Raw genomic sequence first — 17,738 nt, forward strand, 5'->3', positions numbered from 1 at the left:
AACATATTTTGTTTTAAAATTATATTGTCATTGCTGTATCATTTATCTTGTATTTTAGACTAATATTTGGGCATCTTTGTCCAAGACACTCCTACTGTAGCGGCAGACGTGAACAAATCTTAGACACGGGTCTGATTGACATAGCCTGTGTGATTGTTGATGGCTGCTGAAAACATGCTTGATAATGCATCATGCACTGAATCTGCTGTTATTATTTATGTGCCATTCTAACTTTGACTTCTGTGAAACATGTTGGGCTGCTTGATACTGTTTTGCCTTTCCACAAAGCTGTACATAATATGAATCTTAATTTGGATATGTCCCCAGATAATATATTTTATTACAGCCTCCTTCATAAAGAACAAACACTAATTAAACAAGAAGTTCCCTATAACACACATTCATTCTAGAATGAGTGTGTGAGCACTGTCATTGCGTTTTCCTGTTGTTTTTAGTATTGTGCTTACATCTGCTTTGCTTCCTACAAATCTAAAATTTATAGAGTTCATTTACCAGACCGTTAGTCATTCAGATCACTAAAAACATGACTCTTGTGTAATAGGTTACAATTATGTATGTGTTTGGATACATTTGTTTTAATACAAATGGAGAAAATTATGATTATACAGAAGTTTAGTTTTAAATGCACTTCTTACATACAAACGATACCAGAAAGCTGTCTCCTACAAATGCTATCACATGCTGTCTTGGGGTGTGCGATTGTTCTTTTAAGGATTGGACTAATTATTCCAAGACAGCCATCATTTATCCAAATACAGATTCTACATCCACTTTTGACAATATACTCTTCCTCAAGCTGCTAGGCATGGTGCTGCAAAGAGCTTTCCATAAATAATCTGCAGTGTTTGAAAAATGATGCAATTAGTGTCAAAAAAAAGCGCTATTGATTTTTCTGTCTTTGGACACAGAGCTAGGACCCACTAACACCTTCCCCTTCCCCTTTTACATTCCCCTACTCTGAGCTGCAAAAGGAACTTCGGATGAAATAAAGTGAAGTTGAAATGTTGATCTTATTTCTCCTGCAGCTCTACTGAAAAGTAGGGATACCGTGGTAATCTGACAGTTCGATTTCCAACACAGATATTGTTTCACTGGTACGAGCAATTACCTGGACCTTCCTTATGTCCAATTCTGTCTTGTTTACTTTTTACCAGGGGGAGAAAAATAATCAGTAGGTGGATGTGCAAACTCTTGCGCAAACTCACCAGAGAGAGAAACAAAGTGGATGTTGAATCACATCAGAACACATGTTGGAATGAGCATCTAAGTGCACATCTTGCCAGCAAAGCATGTCAGTAGGAGGCACATTCCACTATACAGTACATACAAATTGCATTCCCACCTACATCTAGTAAACATACATGTTTTGAACTTTCCACTATAATGTGCATCTGTTTGAATAATTTATTTTCCAGGCGTGAACTGGCGTATAAAACAGAACTCTGGATGTGTCAGAGTTGTTTTCAGAAAAACAAAGATATCACAATACCATGGAAATAAGTTGGAAATGTTTTATAAAGAACTTAAAAGAACTTAAAATCTGTTCCTGGGCATTGGAGAATAGTATGGGAATAAGTGTTGGGGGCTGCAGATGGAAAGGGAGTTATAGCGAATCACATCCTCTTATGTGAATGGAGCAGAAGCTTGGTGCTCAAGCCTTAGTGTCCAAACCTGTGTCCAAACATGGTTCTTGGAAAGTGAAGTGAAAATGGCTCAGACCAGGATTCAAAGAACCATGAAATTAGTTCCATGAGTTCATGAGAGCTTTTATTAACAAGTAGTAAAAGTGAAAAGTTCCATCATGTAAGAAGAAAGCTCCCTACATATGTCCAAGCGATCTTTAAGTTCTAGTATTGATGGGTGTTACCTAACTATGTCATACTCAGAATAGATGCACTGAAATTAGTGGACATAAATTATTCGTGACTAAATAATAATAATAATAATAATACCTTTATTGTCATTGTACAACCTGTGTACAATGAAATTAAATGAGCCTCCCCCCAACACTCAATCTCTTACCAAACAACACACCACCTTGCAAGTCAATTTTGTTATGTTATTTTTCGTTCAACAGCCTAACAGCCCATGGATAGAAGCTATTTTTTAGCTTGTTGGTACGGCTGATTATACTTCTATATTTCCTGCCCGAGGGTAGAAAATTAAAGAGTTGATGGCCGGGGTGTGAGTCATCCCTGATAATTTTTCTCAATCTCCTAAGGCAACGATCCCTTGCAATGTTACTAGTGGACTCAAGGGACAGCCCATAATATCATGTGCTGTATTCACCACCCTCTGTAGAGACTTTCTGTCCGTGTCTGTCAGGCCAGCATACCACACTGTGATACAATATGATTGTTGTTTAACATTATTCTTTCGCAAGACCCTGAGGAAATGGAGTCTCTGTTGGGCCTTTCTGACCACCTGTGTTATGTTAATTTTCCAAGTGAGGTCCTCCTAAGGTAAACTCCCAGGAATTTAAAGGAGGAGACTCTCCCCATACAGCCCCCCCCCGATATACAATGGGGCAGGTTCCCCTCTCTTCCTCCGGATGTCCAACGCCATCTGCTTTATCTTACTAATATTTAGGTGCAAGTTATTCTATAAGCATGTAGATACTTTTTGAACCTCCCCCCTGTATGCTGTTTCATCTCCGCCTGCAATTAGGCCCATTGATTTCACTGGGTCGACTCAAAGTATGATTTAGTCAGATGGCACTCATGGTTTCTTCTTCTGGTTTAGGCTGCAAACCAAACCCTGTCCAGGAAGTAGAGGAACTTGATGGAGCACCAGGATCCACCACTGGTTGGCATGGAAGTTGAGAGGAGGTTAGACAGATTCCTGTACCAGCCTGGCACTGGCTTAGCAACTGAGCCTGAATTGGGCCTGATGTTGCTGCATGATGGCAGTCAGGCAGCCTTGGGGTCTAGTGGAGGAAAGGGAACCTCATTCCTCCACATCTTATCCTCAACCAATAGCAGAACTTATTGTGGGCTGCTGTTGGTGGGGATCCTGTCAGTGACCATGTATGCAGGCATAACAAGGAGCTCTGCATTGGTGGAGTCTGGCAGAACTAGTTGCAGGGTCACTTCTGCCCAATTCCTTCTCTACTCCCCAGCCCAGCAGGAGTTTTGATTGTAGTGCCTCTCTGTAAAGCAAGCATCCAAAAAAGAAGACGAAACCACAGCTAACAATAGTGCCCATGCTAGTCTTGACATACAAATTTGAAACAAATGTAAGAAATGCTTCTTTGTTGAGCTTCATAGATATTAGAGTTTTATTATATGTCACCATACACATTAGTAGAGCTATAATAACACAAGTACAGTGGTACAGGTACCTCAGTTCTCGAATATAATCTGTTCTGGAAGCCCGTTTGGCTTCCAAAACATTTGGAAACTAAGGCACAGCTTCCCATTGGTTGCAAGAGCTTCTTGCACTCAGTGGAAGCTGCGTCACAGGTTCAGGTTCCAAAAAACGTTCGAAAACAGAAGCATTTCCTTTCGGGTTTTTGGTGTTCGAGAACTGAAACGTATGACAACGGAGGTGTACCAAGGTACCACTGTACTTTCTCTCATTTTTAACTAGGATTTCCAATTAATAGGTCTTAAGGTGGCTTACATTTCATTTATAAAACATTTTTTAAAAAATCTGAAAAAAAGACTTGGAACCTAAAACTGTTTACAATGTGGCTGCAGCAATAGACGGCGATTAAAACTGAAAATGGAAGGTGTAAATAATTTGTTGTCAAAGATTTGAGAAATGAGAGCACTTTTAATCTGGTGCATAAAGGATAACAGTTTTGGAATAGGGTGAATATATCTGGCTATAGAATGTAGAGAAGGGAGTTATCATAAGTAAATTAAACACATGCCATTTAGAGCTTTAAAAAGGTCAAACCCCAACAACTCTTTAACTGTTCCCTGAAGCCAATAGGAATCCAGAATAGATTCTGGAGCCCTGGTATATATAGTCCTGGGGACTCACTCCTGTTAGATTGCTATGTAACATTTCACATCATCTAAGGCTTCTGAGTAATAACCCATAAAGTAAAATACTGTATTTAATATTACAAAATATACTTTTGAATTGCTATCTCTCTTGTGGTGTGTGAAGGATTTTTAAAAACATGTTCCATTATATAAACACTGGGTTTGTGTGTGTGTGTGTGAGTGTGTGTGTGTGTGTGTGTGTGTGTGTGTATATGTGTATGTATGTATGTATATATATATATATATATATATATATATATATATATATATATATATATAGTAGATTTATATCCCACTTTTTTACTAGGGTCCTCAAAGTGACTAATAATATTTATAAAATGCAATAGATATGTCAAGAAACACAGGCACACAAATGTTCTAGTTTTAGGGTGGGGTTCATTTAATGAGTCCAATCAACAGGAGCCCTGTACAGAGACTTCTGCTTGTGCAAATAGGATTTCTGCCCTCCTACCGTGTGTGTGTGTGTGCTTGCGTGCGTGCTTGTGTGCGCGCACACACACACAAAACTGGCTCAAGGAGGGGCCAGGAGAACAGCACGAGGTGGAGAAATGGAGGATAGTTCCATCTAGGAAGCTAACATGCTTCTGCTGGTGGAATGATCAGAAGAGGTACAATGTTAAATTCCTCCCTGAGTATATTAGACAAGATATTTGGTACATCCTGATGATTCTGTTCTGTTTTTGTATGTAAGTGTGTGGTTTGCGTTATATTTCAAAGGGAACTAAAAACACATGAGTGATGGTATCTAGGTTTCTATCTGAACTTGGGAGTCTTTGGATTAATGTGCAGTTGCCCCATGTGGTGAGTATTTCTGCAGCAGCGACCCAGTTGGTGTATTTCTTCCATTGTCTAGTCCTGGACAGGAAGGTCTATAAAAGGGTAATAATTAAGTGGCATGTGAATGTTTCAAATAAGTAAAAATAGCCCTGCCAGTTCAGAGCAAAGGCCCATCTAGTTCAGCATCTGGTTCTCATGGTGGCCAACCAGATATCATACTCATAGAGTTGGAAGGGACCATGAGGATCATTCTAGTCCAACCCCCTTGCAATGCAGGAATATGCAGCTGTCCCTTATGGAGATCAAACTTGCAACCGTGGCATTATCAGCAGCATGCTCTAACCAACTGAGCTATCCATTTGTTGCCTAATATCCACAGGAAGCCTTGGAAGCAGGACATGAGTACAATAACACTCTCCCCACTTGTGTTTGCCAGCAATTGGCACTAAGAGGCATATTGCCTCTAGTAGTAGAGGTGGAACATAGCCCACCATGGCTGGTAGCAATCTGTAGCCCTAGAAGACAGCTGCATATGTCTGAGCCCTGACACTCGTCCTCACTACTGGGATTCCTGTTGTTTGGTCGTTTAGTCGTGTCTGACTCTTCGTGACCCCATGGACCACAGCACGCCAGGCACTCCTGTCTTGCACTGCCTCCCGCAGTTTGGTCAAACTCATGTTCGTAGCCTCGAGAACACTGTCCAACCATCTTGTCCTCTGACGTCCCCTTCTCCTAGTGCCCTCAATCTTTCCCAACATCAGGGTCTTTTCCAAGGATTCTTCTCTTCTCATGAGGTGGCCAAAGTATTGGAGCCTCAGCTTCACGATCTGTCCTTCCAGGGAGCACTCAGGGCTGATTTCCTTAAGAATGGATAGGTTTGATCTTCTAGCAGTCCATGGGACTCTCAAGAGTCTCCTCCAGCACCACAATTCAAAAGCATCAATTCTTTGGCGATCAGCCTTCTTTATGGTCCAGCTCTCACTTCCATACATCACTACTGGGAAAACCATAGCTTTAACTATACGGACCTTTGTCGGCAAGGTGATGTCTCTGCTTTTTAAGATGCTGTCTAGGTTTGTCATTGCTTTTCTCCCAAGAAGCAGGCGTCTTTTAATTTCATGACTGCTGTCACCATCTGCAGTGACCAAGGAGCCCAAGAAGGTGAAATCTCTCACTGCCTCCATTTCTTCCCCTTCTATTTGCCAGGAGGTGATGGGACCAGTGGCCATGATCTTGGTTTTTTTGATGTTGAGCTTCAGACCATATTTTGCGCTCTCCTCTTTCACCCTCATTAAAAGGTTCTTTAATTCCTCCTCGCTTTCTGCCATCAAGGTTGTGTCATCTGCATATCTGAGGTTGTTGATATTTCTTCCGGCAATCTTAATTCCGGCTTGGGATTCATCTAGTCCAGCCTTTCGCATGATGAATTCTGCATATAAGTTAAATAAGCAGGGAGACAATATACAACCTTGTCGTACTCCTTTCCCAATTTTGAACCACTCAGTTGTTCCATATCCAGTTCTAACTGTAGCTTCTTGTCCCACATAGAGATTTCTCAGGAGACAGATGAGGTACTGGGATTCCTAGTACAAGGATAAACCCAGTAATAGCCAGACTGTGGGAGGATGGCCACTATGATTTACTTATAGGACTTGCTTTCTACCCTGGTTACTGCTGGCTAATTTTTGTTTGAAACCATTTTCAGTCAGCTCAGTGAGAACTGACCCTTGCATTGCACTGGCATTATTGGATGAAAATGTAATGAGGTTGTGTGTAGTGATAATTTACTGCTGAATTGTGTGCAAAGTTGAAAGGTTTGATTGTGAATGGTTCTACCATTTCAGCATGGGGGGGACCTTTTATGTACTGTAGGATATTTTAATTTCACTTTGAAACAAAGTTGCCTCTGTATCTCAAGGTTGATATAATAATGACTCAGAGACCTATCTCAGTACGTTTTTATTAATTGTTTAAATATATTTTAAAAGGGATCTGCTGTTGCACTAACGCCTGATAATGATGGTGGAAGACAATATAATGATAACAGTTGGCACCATATAATTGCTGAAAGGAATCAGGCTTTGGGAACAATCACTGTGGATGGGCAGTTCACAGGTAATTCTCTGAACTCATAGCATTATTATTAATTTTCTCAAGTGATTGTCACAATATTTTTTCTAAAGGTTTCTTCAGATTTTTCTTTCATTTTCACTTATCTTTGTTTAAAATCTGGGCACTTTATCATTGGAAGGATGCAGTAATAAAATACAAGATGATGCTTCTGAAAATACACACAGGTTTATCTTTAACTTGGTAATTTTCAGTTTAGACCTCTGGGCCTCTCTGAGCCCTTTCCAAATGAACAAATTGGTACTTTTGTGTTGGTAATTCACTCTAACTGAGGGACGGCCAAATGTTTCAGCTTTGTGGCCAAACTTGCAAACTAGAGAAACTTGTGGGCACCCCTCCAACACACACCATAAGCGAGATCACACCAGAGCCTGTTCTACTGGTTATAATAAAATGTTTTTTTTTCCATGCCTAATTTCAGCTAATAGAGGGATGTGGGAGGGAACCACAAAGGCCACAGGGAATGTTGCAGGGATATGCATGCCCTTTGACTGTCACTATCCTGGTGACCCCAGAAGATAGCCATTGATTCATTGGGCTTAATAAAATAAATTAAACCCAGTGTTCTAGAGCTCAGGTGTCTAAGCTTCTCTGACCATGTTACTCAGGTACCGCTCATCAGGGAAATGATAGTCCTGATAATCTGTTTGGATGTGTTTTGCTCCTTCCTTCTCCTTGTAGCTCAGAGTGGCATGACAGCTAAGCCAAAGTTTAGCTTAATATCTCATCTGAAGCTGGGATCATGGTCCAGCTCTCTCCTCCTTAACCACATCCTGTAACCAAGATCAAACCTTGGCTTCAGATCCTAGTTAAGGAGGAAGGAGTTTCACCACAATCTCATGTTCAGATGACATGTTTAGCCAAATTTTGGCTTAGCTGCTGCCCTGCGTTGAGCTAAAAGGACCAGGGAGGAGCAAAGTGCCTGCAGTCTCCTCTTTACGAGCAGTGAAAGATACAGGTGTTACAATAATTACAGTTTAACCAGGAAACATATAAAAAAGGATTGCTTCTGTTACCAAAAAGAAAATACAGTAGGTGCCAGTGAGAGATTTCCATAGCCCTTTTCCCACCCAGCTCCTTCCTTGCTTTGGAAGCCAGGGGCATATGGAGGACTGCATCCAGATGCTGATATTATTGTATGGGCAGGGTAGTGTGGAGACAGGCATATCCTGATCTTAAGGCATGTTGGGCTTTGACTGATATGAATAAAAATTGTGCTTTTCCTTTCTATGCCCTTTCCCTCACCCCATGATGATGTTAGGATACAAATGGCAGAATTATAGGATGTAGTGTAGCTCTGATTCATTCTTCCTGCCCTGGATCCCCCACCTACTCCTGGTTCCCTTTGGTCATGGCATTGATACAAGGGGGCTTGCTACGGTAGTGAAACATGTGTTGTTGTTGTTTAGTCGTTTAGTCGTGTCCGACTCTTCGTGACCCCATGGACCATAGCACGCCAGGCACTCCTGTCTTGCACTGCCTCCCGCAGTTTGGTCAAACTCATGTTCGTAGCTTCGAGAACACTGTCCAACCATCTCGTCCTCTGTCGTCCCCTTCTCCTAGTGCCCTCAATCTTTCCCAACATCAGGGTCTTTTCCAAGGATTCTTCTCTTCTCATGAGGTGGCCAAAGTATTGGAGCCTCAGCTTCACGATCTGTCCTTCCAGGGAGCACTCAGGGCTGATTTCCTTAAGAATAGATAGGTTTGATCTTCTAGCAGTCCATGGGACTCTCAAGAGTCTCCTCCAGCACCATAATTCAAAAGCATCAATTCTTCGACGATCAGCCTTCTTTATGGTCCAGCTCTCACTTCCATACATCACTACTGGGAAAACCATAGCTTTAACTATACGGACCTTTGTCGGCAAAGTGATGTCTCTGCTTTTTAAGATGCTGTCTAGGTTTGTCATTGCTTTTCTCCCAAGAAGCAGGCGTCTTTTAATTTCGTGACTGCTGTCACCATCTGCAGTGATCAAGGAGCCCAAGAAAGTAAAATCTCTCACTGCCTCCATTTCTTCCCCTTCTATTTGCCAGGAGGTGATGGGACCAGTGGCCATGATCTTGGTTTTTTTGATGTTGAGCTTCAGACCATATTTTGCGCTCTCCTCTTTCACCCTCATTAAAAGGTTCTTTAATTCCTCCTCGCTTTCTGCCATCAAGGTTGTGTCATCTGCATATCTGAGGTTGTTGATATTTCTTCCGGCAATCTTAATTCCGGCTTGGGATTCATCTAGTCCAGCCTTTCGCATGATGAATTCTGCATATAAGTTAAATAAGCAGGGAGACAATATACAACCTTGTCGTACTCCTTTCCCAATTTTGAACCAATCAGTTGTTCCATATCCAGTTCTAACTGTAGCTTCTTGTCCCAGTGAAACATGTAGATCCTCCCTATTCTGACACACCATTTTCTGATACCAAGTTGCATACGTAATTTCACCCTGTTAGCTATTATGGTTGTACATCTATAAATGAGATAAATTACATTGTCAGGCACAAGAGATAGGGTCTTTTCAGTTTTGTCACCACTGTTGTGGATCTGAATTATGTATATATGGTTTCTAAAGTGCAGGCCTTCAAATGTGCTTTGACATCTCATCTATTTAAATCTGCCTTTCTTCAACAGTGCTGCTGATTCTTGAGACTCAAAAGTTTCTTGCAGTGCTGGTTTTTATGGTTTTTGATGCTTCAAATGCATCTTTGTGTCATTCATCTAATCTCAGCACACCACGTTGTTAGGACTTTGTCTTGAAATGTGGCCAATAAATACCTTAAATAAATAAACATTGTTCTCTACTTTTTCCATGGTGGTGAATTTTGACCTGACACCGTCTAGTTCTTGCTAGAATAAATTTTCTTTGGCTGGTTTTAGGTTCCTCATCAGCTGTCAGTGGTAGTACCATTATTGGAGAAAACACAGGAGTTTTTGTTGGAGGACTTCCACAGGGTTTTACAATCCTAAGAAAAGATACAGGTAAGAAGGTGTTGCATAGTTTGCATGGCAATACTTTTACTTCCCAGCCTACCCTTGAGTATTCATTCGAAGTCCTTGTGCTACTGCGGTACCAAGTATGAAGTCCCAGAGCCATTCCAAGTGAGATGAGTTGGAGAACTGATTGGACTACTCTTGATGTTATGCATTAATTGTTTTTATTTCTTATTTCCAACAAATTCATTATATTCTGTGCATTTCAGTTTTTTAACATGTTTTTTTGTCAGGCGCCTCTAAAATAGTTACAAGAGGATTTGTGGGGTGTCTCCGAGAGGTGTCCTTGAAAAAGATACATCATCCTCATGAAGTTTGGGAGCCTTTAGAATGGAAGGAAGCAGTGGAGCAAAGAAATGTTTATCGCAGCTGGGAAGGGTGTCCAGGCATGCTTGCAAATGGAGCACATTTTCTTGGGAGAGGTATAACCCCATATTAAAATGGTTTGAAATACTACCTGTGCTTTTTATTGTTCTGAATTTTGTGAAGTGAAAAAATACAAAATATTTTATTTGATCTTATTTAGAATTTGGTGTTTTTCGAATTTAAAATACATCTATATTTTTAGTAACAGGTAGGTAGCCGTGTTGGTCTGCTGTAGTCAAAACAAAATAAAAAAATTCCTTCCAGTAGCACCTTAGAGACCAACTAAGTTTGTTATTGATATGAGCTTTTGTGTGCATCCACACTTCTTCAGATATACAGTGTATCTGAAGAAGGGTGCATGCACATGAAAGATCATACCAATAACAAACTTAGTTGGTCTCTAAGGTGCTACTGGAAGGGATTATATATATATTGTTGTTGTTGTTTAGTCGTTTAGTCGTGTCCGACTCTTCGTGACCCCATGGACCATAGCACGCCAGGCACTCCTGTCTTCCACTGCCTCCCGCAGTTTGGTCAAACTCATGTTCGTAGCTTCGAGAACACTGTCCAACCATCTTGTCCTCTGTCGTCCCCTTCTCCTAGTGCCCTCAATCTTTCCCAACATCAGGGTCTTTTCCAAGGATTCTTCTCATGAGGTGGCCAAAGTATTGGAGCCTCAGCTTCACGATCAGTCCTTCCAGGGAGCACTCAGGGCTGATTTCCTTAAGAATGGATAGGTTTGATCTTCTTGCAGTCCATGGGACTCTCAAGAGTCTCCTCCAGCACCATAATTCAAAAGCATCAATTCTTCGGCGATCAGCCTTCTTTATGGTCCAGCTCTCACTTCCATACATCACTACTGGGAAAACCATAGCTTTAACTATACAGACCTTTGTCTGCAAGGTGATGTCTCTGCTTTTTAAGATGCTGTCTAGGTTTGTCATTGCTTTTCTCCCAAGAAGCAGACGTCTTTTAATTTCGTGACTGCTGTCACCATCTGCAGTGATCAAGGAGCCCAAGAAAGTAAAATCTCTCACTGCCTCCATTTCTTCCCCTTCTATTTGCCAGGAGGTGATGGGACCAATGGCCATGATCTTGGTTTTTTTGATGTTGAGCTTCAGACCATATTTTGCGCTCTGCTCTTTCACCCTCATTAAAAGGTTCTTTAATTCCTCCTCGCTTTCTGCCATCAAGGTTGTGTCATCTGCATATCTGAGGTTGTTGATATTTCTTCCGGCAATCTTAATTCCGGCTTGGGATTCATCTAGTCCAGCCTTTCGCATGATGAATTCTGCATATAAGTTAAATAAGCAGGGAGACAATATACAACCTTGTCGTACTCCTTTCCAAATTTTGAACCAATCAGTTGTTCCATATCCAGTTCTAACTGTAGCTTCTTGTCCCACATAGAGATTTCTCAGGAGACAGATGAGGTGATCAGGCACTCCCATTTCTTTAAGAAATTGCAATAGTTTGCTGTGGTCGACACAGTCAAAGGCTTTTGCATAGTCAATGAAGCAGAAGTAGACGTTTTTCTGGAACTCTCTAGCTTTCTCCATGATCCAGCGCATGTTTGCTATTTGGTCTCTGGTTCCTCTGCCCCTTCGAAATCCAGCTTGCACTTCTGGGAGTTCTCGGTCCACATACTGCCTAAGCCTGCCTTGTAGAATTTTAAGCATAACCTTGCTAGCGTGTGAAATGAGCGCAATTGTGCGGTAGTTGGAGCATTATTTGGCACTGCCCTTCTTTGGAATTGGGATGTAGACTGATCTTCTCCAATCCTCTGGCCATTGCTGAGTTTTCCAAACTTGCTGGCATATTGGGTGTAGCACCTTAACAGCATCATCTTTTAAAATTTTAAATAGTTCAGCTGGGATATCATCACTTCCACTGGCCTTGTTATTAGCAATGCTTTCTAAGGCCCATTTGACTTCACTCTCCAAGATGTCTGGCTCAAGGTCAGCAGCCACACTACCTGAGGTGTACGAGACCTCCATATCTTTCTGGTATAATTCCTCTGTGTATTCTTGCCACCTCTTATTGATGTCTTCTGCTTCTGTTAGGTCCTTACCACTTTTGTCCTTGATTATGGTAATCTTTGTACGAAATGTTCCTTTCATATCTCCAATTTTCTTGAACAGATCTCTGGTTTTCCCCATTCTATTGTTTTCCTCTATTTCTTTGCATTGCTCATTTAATAAGACCCTCTTGTCTCTCCTTGCTGTTTTTTGGAAATCTGCATTCAGTTTCCTGTATCTTTCCCTATCTCCCTTGCATTTTTCTTGCCTCCTCTCCTCCGCTATTTGTAAGGCCTCGTTGGACAGCCATTTTGCTTTCTTGCATTTCCTTTTCCTTGGGATGGTTTTCGTTGCTGCCTCCTGTATAATGTTACGAGCCTCCATCCATAGTTCTTCAGGCACTCTTTCCACCAAATCTAAATCCTTAAACCTGTTCCTCACTTCCACTGTGTATTCATAAGGGATTTGATTTAGATTGTATCTTACTGGCCCAGTGGTTTTTCCTACTTTCTTCAGTTTAAGCTGGAATTTTGCTATAAGAAGCTGATGATCTGAGTTACAGTCAGCTCCAGGTCTTGTTTTTGCTGACTGTATAGAGCTTCTCCATCTTTGGCTGCAGAGAATATAATCAATCTGATTTCGATGCTGCCCATTTGGTGATATCCATGTGTAGAGTCGTCTCTTGTGTTGTTGGAAGAGAGTGTTTGTGATGACCAGCTTGTTCTCTTGACAGAACTCTATTAGCCTTTGCCCTGCTTCATTTTGAACTCCAAGGCCAAACTTACCAGTTGTTCCTTTTATCTCTTGATTCCCTACTTTAGCATTCCAATCCCCTGTAATGAGAAGAACATCCTTCTTTGGTGTCATTTCTAGAAGGTGTTGTAGGTCTTCATAGAATTGGTCAATTTCACTTTCTTCAGCACCGGTAGTTGGTGCATAAACTTGGATTACTGTGATGTTAAAAGGTCTGCCTTGGATTCGTATCGAGATCATTCTGTCATTTTTGAGATTGCATCCCATTACAGCTTTTGCCACTCTTTTGTTGACTATGAGGGCCACTCCATTTCTTCTACGGGATTCTTGCCCACAGTAGTAGATATGATAGTCATCCGAACTGAATTCGCCCATTCCCTTCCATTTTAGTTCACTGATGCCCAGGATGTCAATATTTATTCTTGTCATCTCATTTTTGACCACATCCAGCTTACCTCCATCCATGGTTCTTACATTCCAGGTTCCTATGCAATATTTTTCTTTACAGCATCGGACTTTCCTTTCGCTTCCAGGCATATCCGCAACTGAGCGTCCTTTCGGCTTTGGCCCAGCCGCTTCATCAGCTCTGAATCTACTTGTACTTGTCCTCCGCTCTTCCTCAGTAGCATGTTGGACGCCTTCCGACCTGAGGGGCTCATCTTCCAGCGTCATAACTTTTATATGCCTGTTGTCTTTGTCCATTGAGTTTTCTTGGCAGGGATACTGGAGTGGCTTGCCAGTTCCTTCTCCAGGTGGATCACGTTTAGTCAAAACTCTCCAGTATGACCTGTCCATCTTGGGTGGCCCTGCATGGCATAGCTCATAGCTTCTCTGAGTTATTCAAGCCCCTTCACCACGACAAGGCATTGATCCATGAAGGGATATATATATATATATATATATATATATATATATATATACACACACGATCAAATAGAAGCAGCACAATATAGCAAAATTCGGAGAAAACCTAGCCAGCTTTATCCCTTAAAATGGTTTCCTAAAGAGCAATGGCTTGCAGATCTTCTGAAAATCCAATAGGACTAAGCTTCTAACAGCAGGTCCCATAACATCAGAATCAAAACTGAAAGAGCCTCATTTTACTTCTTAATTACTCTCAAGTCTACTGAATATGTTATGCACAAAGACATGGAAGCTACTGTAATTGCACTTTCCCCAGACCTGTCATAGTATATGAAGGGTGGATGGGACTGATGGGATATGGCCCCACACTAGAGATGCTGGTGTGGGACCATGTGATCAGTCTCACTCACCCATCAGACATCATGGAGTCCATACTACTGGGTTATATTCATCTTTATCACAAAACCAGACCCATGCAAGGGCATTGCATTTCACCAGACAAGATGGCCCTTGGCCATCTCTGGCATATGACATTTAATATCCTACACAGGGCTTTGTTCTCCAACGCATTGCTGCTTGCATTTTCTAGTTATTTTAATGTTATTGTTAGTGAAATTGAGTTTAATGAGAAAGTCATCACAGGCCAATGACCTGTTTAAGATACAGTGGCTTTGATGCACACACACACAGTGTTGTACAAAGGCAAATCTGCCTGTCTGAAATTTCTCCCTCATTTCAGTATGTAGTTCCAAATGCATACTGTAATGCAGTTGAAATGAAGGGGGAAGCCTACATGAGTGTGGCTAACTCACTGCTAAGTTATGACTTCAGTATTCATTTCATTCATCTCAAAAACAAGCCCTCTATTTATTGGGCTGATATTATATACAATTCCTTGAACTGAGTCTGACGGAATTTCATTCTCACTTATATAATTATAGAGACTGCAGTATAACATTCTTTGCATGGTTTTCATTTCTTTTCTTCCCTTTCTGAAGGTTTCCTAGAACTTCATTCAAATGTTTTACATGCTGGTCCGGACATGGAGATCTCCTTTATTTTTAAAACGGATCAGCTGAATGGATTACTTCTGTTCATTTACAACAAAGAAGGGCCAGATTACATTGCAGTAGGTGTTTATATTTTTGTTTTCAAATAGGTTATTTAAGAATTTTTATGTATAGATGCTGGATTTCCTTTGTGTGGCAGGATAAACTGCATGATATGAAGAAATTTACATGAGAGAATATATCAATTGCTACTTGATTTCATTCTTCCCATCTGTCAACTGAAGTAACTCATTACCTTTGTCCTAATCTGGAGGACAGTGGACTAATCATGGCAGTAGTTATATGAATAGGAGTGTGCATCCATAAAGACTGTTCATTAGGTCCTCAATTTTGTTTCTTAGGTATAGTGATATTCCCATAACCTCTGTGACCTAATCTACTTTCCTGTATAGTTTTATAGCTAGAAAGAATAGTATCTTATTGATTTTTGTCTTGTGCCATTTCACTAATGTATTTCATTGCCAGGCCATCTGGTTTCTCTACCTTTATACAATCATGGGATCACAGATTATTGGAAGTTGAAGTTGTTTGAAAAGGCCATCCATTAATAGGCCATCCATTAGTATTTAACATTTCTTGACCACTAATATCATGCTTAGTGTTATAAAGAACTCAGAAGTAACATGGTCCCTGCCCAGAGGGTTGCAGTACAAGTCCTAAGCACATTGGCCCTGCAAAGGACATGTGGTGCTTTTTGCTGCACTCAAAGAACTGCTAGTATAAATGGCTTATCACTCCATAGGTGGGATACCACCTGGCTTTTGTCTGGGACACCCTTTCCCCTCTTTTTCCCTAACAGGTGCACCACAAAGTAGGTAAGTGCTGATAGTATCCATCAGTTTTAGTGCATGCACATTACCTGAACACCATGGGTGATAGTCAGCTATATTCTTAGGCTAGTGCATTAGTGCTAGAGCAACAGGATTTCTTCCTCCCCAGATCTGTTCTGGATGTTTGAGGGAACCCCCAGAAGAGATTTAGGTGGTGCGGAGGAAAAGAAGAGGGGAGGAACATTCCATTGCACAAAGAGTAAGCCTTGTGATGACAGAAAGTTCTCCGTAGTGCTATGTTGAACACAACCCCATATAGATATCCCAAGTAATGATGAACAGATCCCTCTCACTCCAAAGGTTTATTGTTTTCTGTGAGTTCATTCTGCCCCAAAGTCCACTTTTCCAGAATTTATGACTAACTACGGCTCCCTTCGGGGATTGTTGAAAAGAATCAAATAATTTGAAAAACCCAACAACACCTGAATGCAAAATGAAACATTTGCAAGCAAATTTCAGTCAGCGGTATTGGCTTTCCAAATTTATTTCAGTGTTATTCAGCAGGGATATTAACCTGGTTTTTCCACGAATCAAAGCCACTCCATCATATAGTTCACCTGTCTTTTAGTAACTCCCCAACTCTCTTGCAAAGACATTAAGATACTTAAACCAGTTACTTGACTGTAAAATAAAATAGCAACGTAGCTTATAGAAAAAAGCCCCCCCTTTTTTTTTTACTGCAAGGAATTAATTTATATTTCCCTATTTGCATACATTTCAGGTCATCATTGCTACTGGCCATAGATAGTTAAATAGCTAAAGCCATGGACAGCTAAATGTTTTTTCTTTGTATTTTTTCCCCTGGCATTGGTGAGCACCTTCCATTTCTGTGTTGCTGAGCTACACCTTTACAATTAACTCCTTATCACTACTGCATTAATGTAGTAGTGGAGGCAGAAAGTATCCATGCATATTTGAGCTGACAAATAATATTACATTTGTATGTAATATTATGTAAAATTTACATTTTATATAATATTACATACAAATAACCTACATTTTCCTGAACTGGGAAAAGTTTCAGGGGCAGTGTTCCATATGTTTGATTTGACTTTAAATACACAAAACAAAACATGTATGTAGGCAAAGTCACATTAACAAGCCATACTATCCCACACAAGATCCCAGGGGAGGGAGGTCCCCCACACTCTCAATGTGTTTTTAACCATTCTTGGCATCCTTTTCTTCCAAAATGGGACTTTTATTTTTTTCACACACCCATGTGCATCTTACACCTGTTCCCTCCACTTAGTTGCAGGTAGGAATGAGATAGGCTACATTATTTTTTCCAAATTCTTATGAAACAGCAACAGCAACAACAACAACAACAACAACAACAACAACAACAGTATCTATAACCTGCACATCTGACTGGGTTGCCCCAGCCTCTCTGGGCAGCTTCCAACAAGTTAAGTCTTCAGACACAGTAAAACTTCAAACATTAAAAACTTCCATATTCTGGGCTCCCTTTATATGTCTTCTAAAAGTCAGATAGTTCTTTATTTCCTTGACATCTGATAGGAGGGCATTCCACAGGATGGGCACCACTACTGATGAGGCCCTCTGCCTGGTTTCCTGTAACCTCACTTCTCGCAATAAGGGAAGTGCCTTAATTCCCTCGGAGCTGGATCTTAATGTCTTGGCTGAACAATGGGGGGGGGGGGGTGGAGATGCTTCTTCAAGTTCTCTCCCTCACCAAATCCCCTGATGAACCATCAACTGGCCATTCTGAACAGCTGGCCAGTAATCCACTCCTTACAAATGATTACGTAGTAGCTACTGTCAGAATACTTGCAATGTGTAGCACTTAAAGTATTTGGCCTACAGTGGGCGATAGGGCAACCTTTCAGAAACAAGTTTCCTTTGTAAAATGCACCCCAAGGACACCCTTCTTTTGCAGAGTGCCTTCTT

The 17,738-nt window shown here is 41.0% G+C and overlaps 1 protein-coding gene across 1 annotated transcript in view; it reads left to right on the top strand.

Annotated features, from left to right (window-relative positions):
* Positions 1–17,738, top strand: part of USH2A (usherin) — a 455,954-nt gene that overhangs the window by 140,869 nt on the left and 297,347 nt on the right. Inside the window, exons 23-26 of the mRNA XM_088666687.1 lie at positions 6,800–6,926; positions 9,813–9,914; positions 10,160–10,348; positions 14,926–15,056. Coding sequence (XP_088522813.1) covers positions 6,800–6,926; positions 9,813–9,914; positions 10,160–10,348; positions 14,926–15,056 — 549 coding nt within the window. The remainder of the gene's footprint in view (positions 1–6,799; positions 6,927–9,812; positions 9,915–10,159; positions 10,349–14,925; positions 15,057–17,738) is intronic.

Source organism: Zootoca vivipara, chromosome 3 (genome assembly GCF_965207765.1).
Source record: "Zootoca vivipara chromosome 3, rZooViv2.hap1.1, whole genome shotgun sequence".
In the NCBI taxonomy this organism is placed as follows: Eukaryota; Metazoa; Chordata; class Lepidosauria; order Squamata; family Lacertidae; genus Zootoca; species Zootoca vivipara.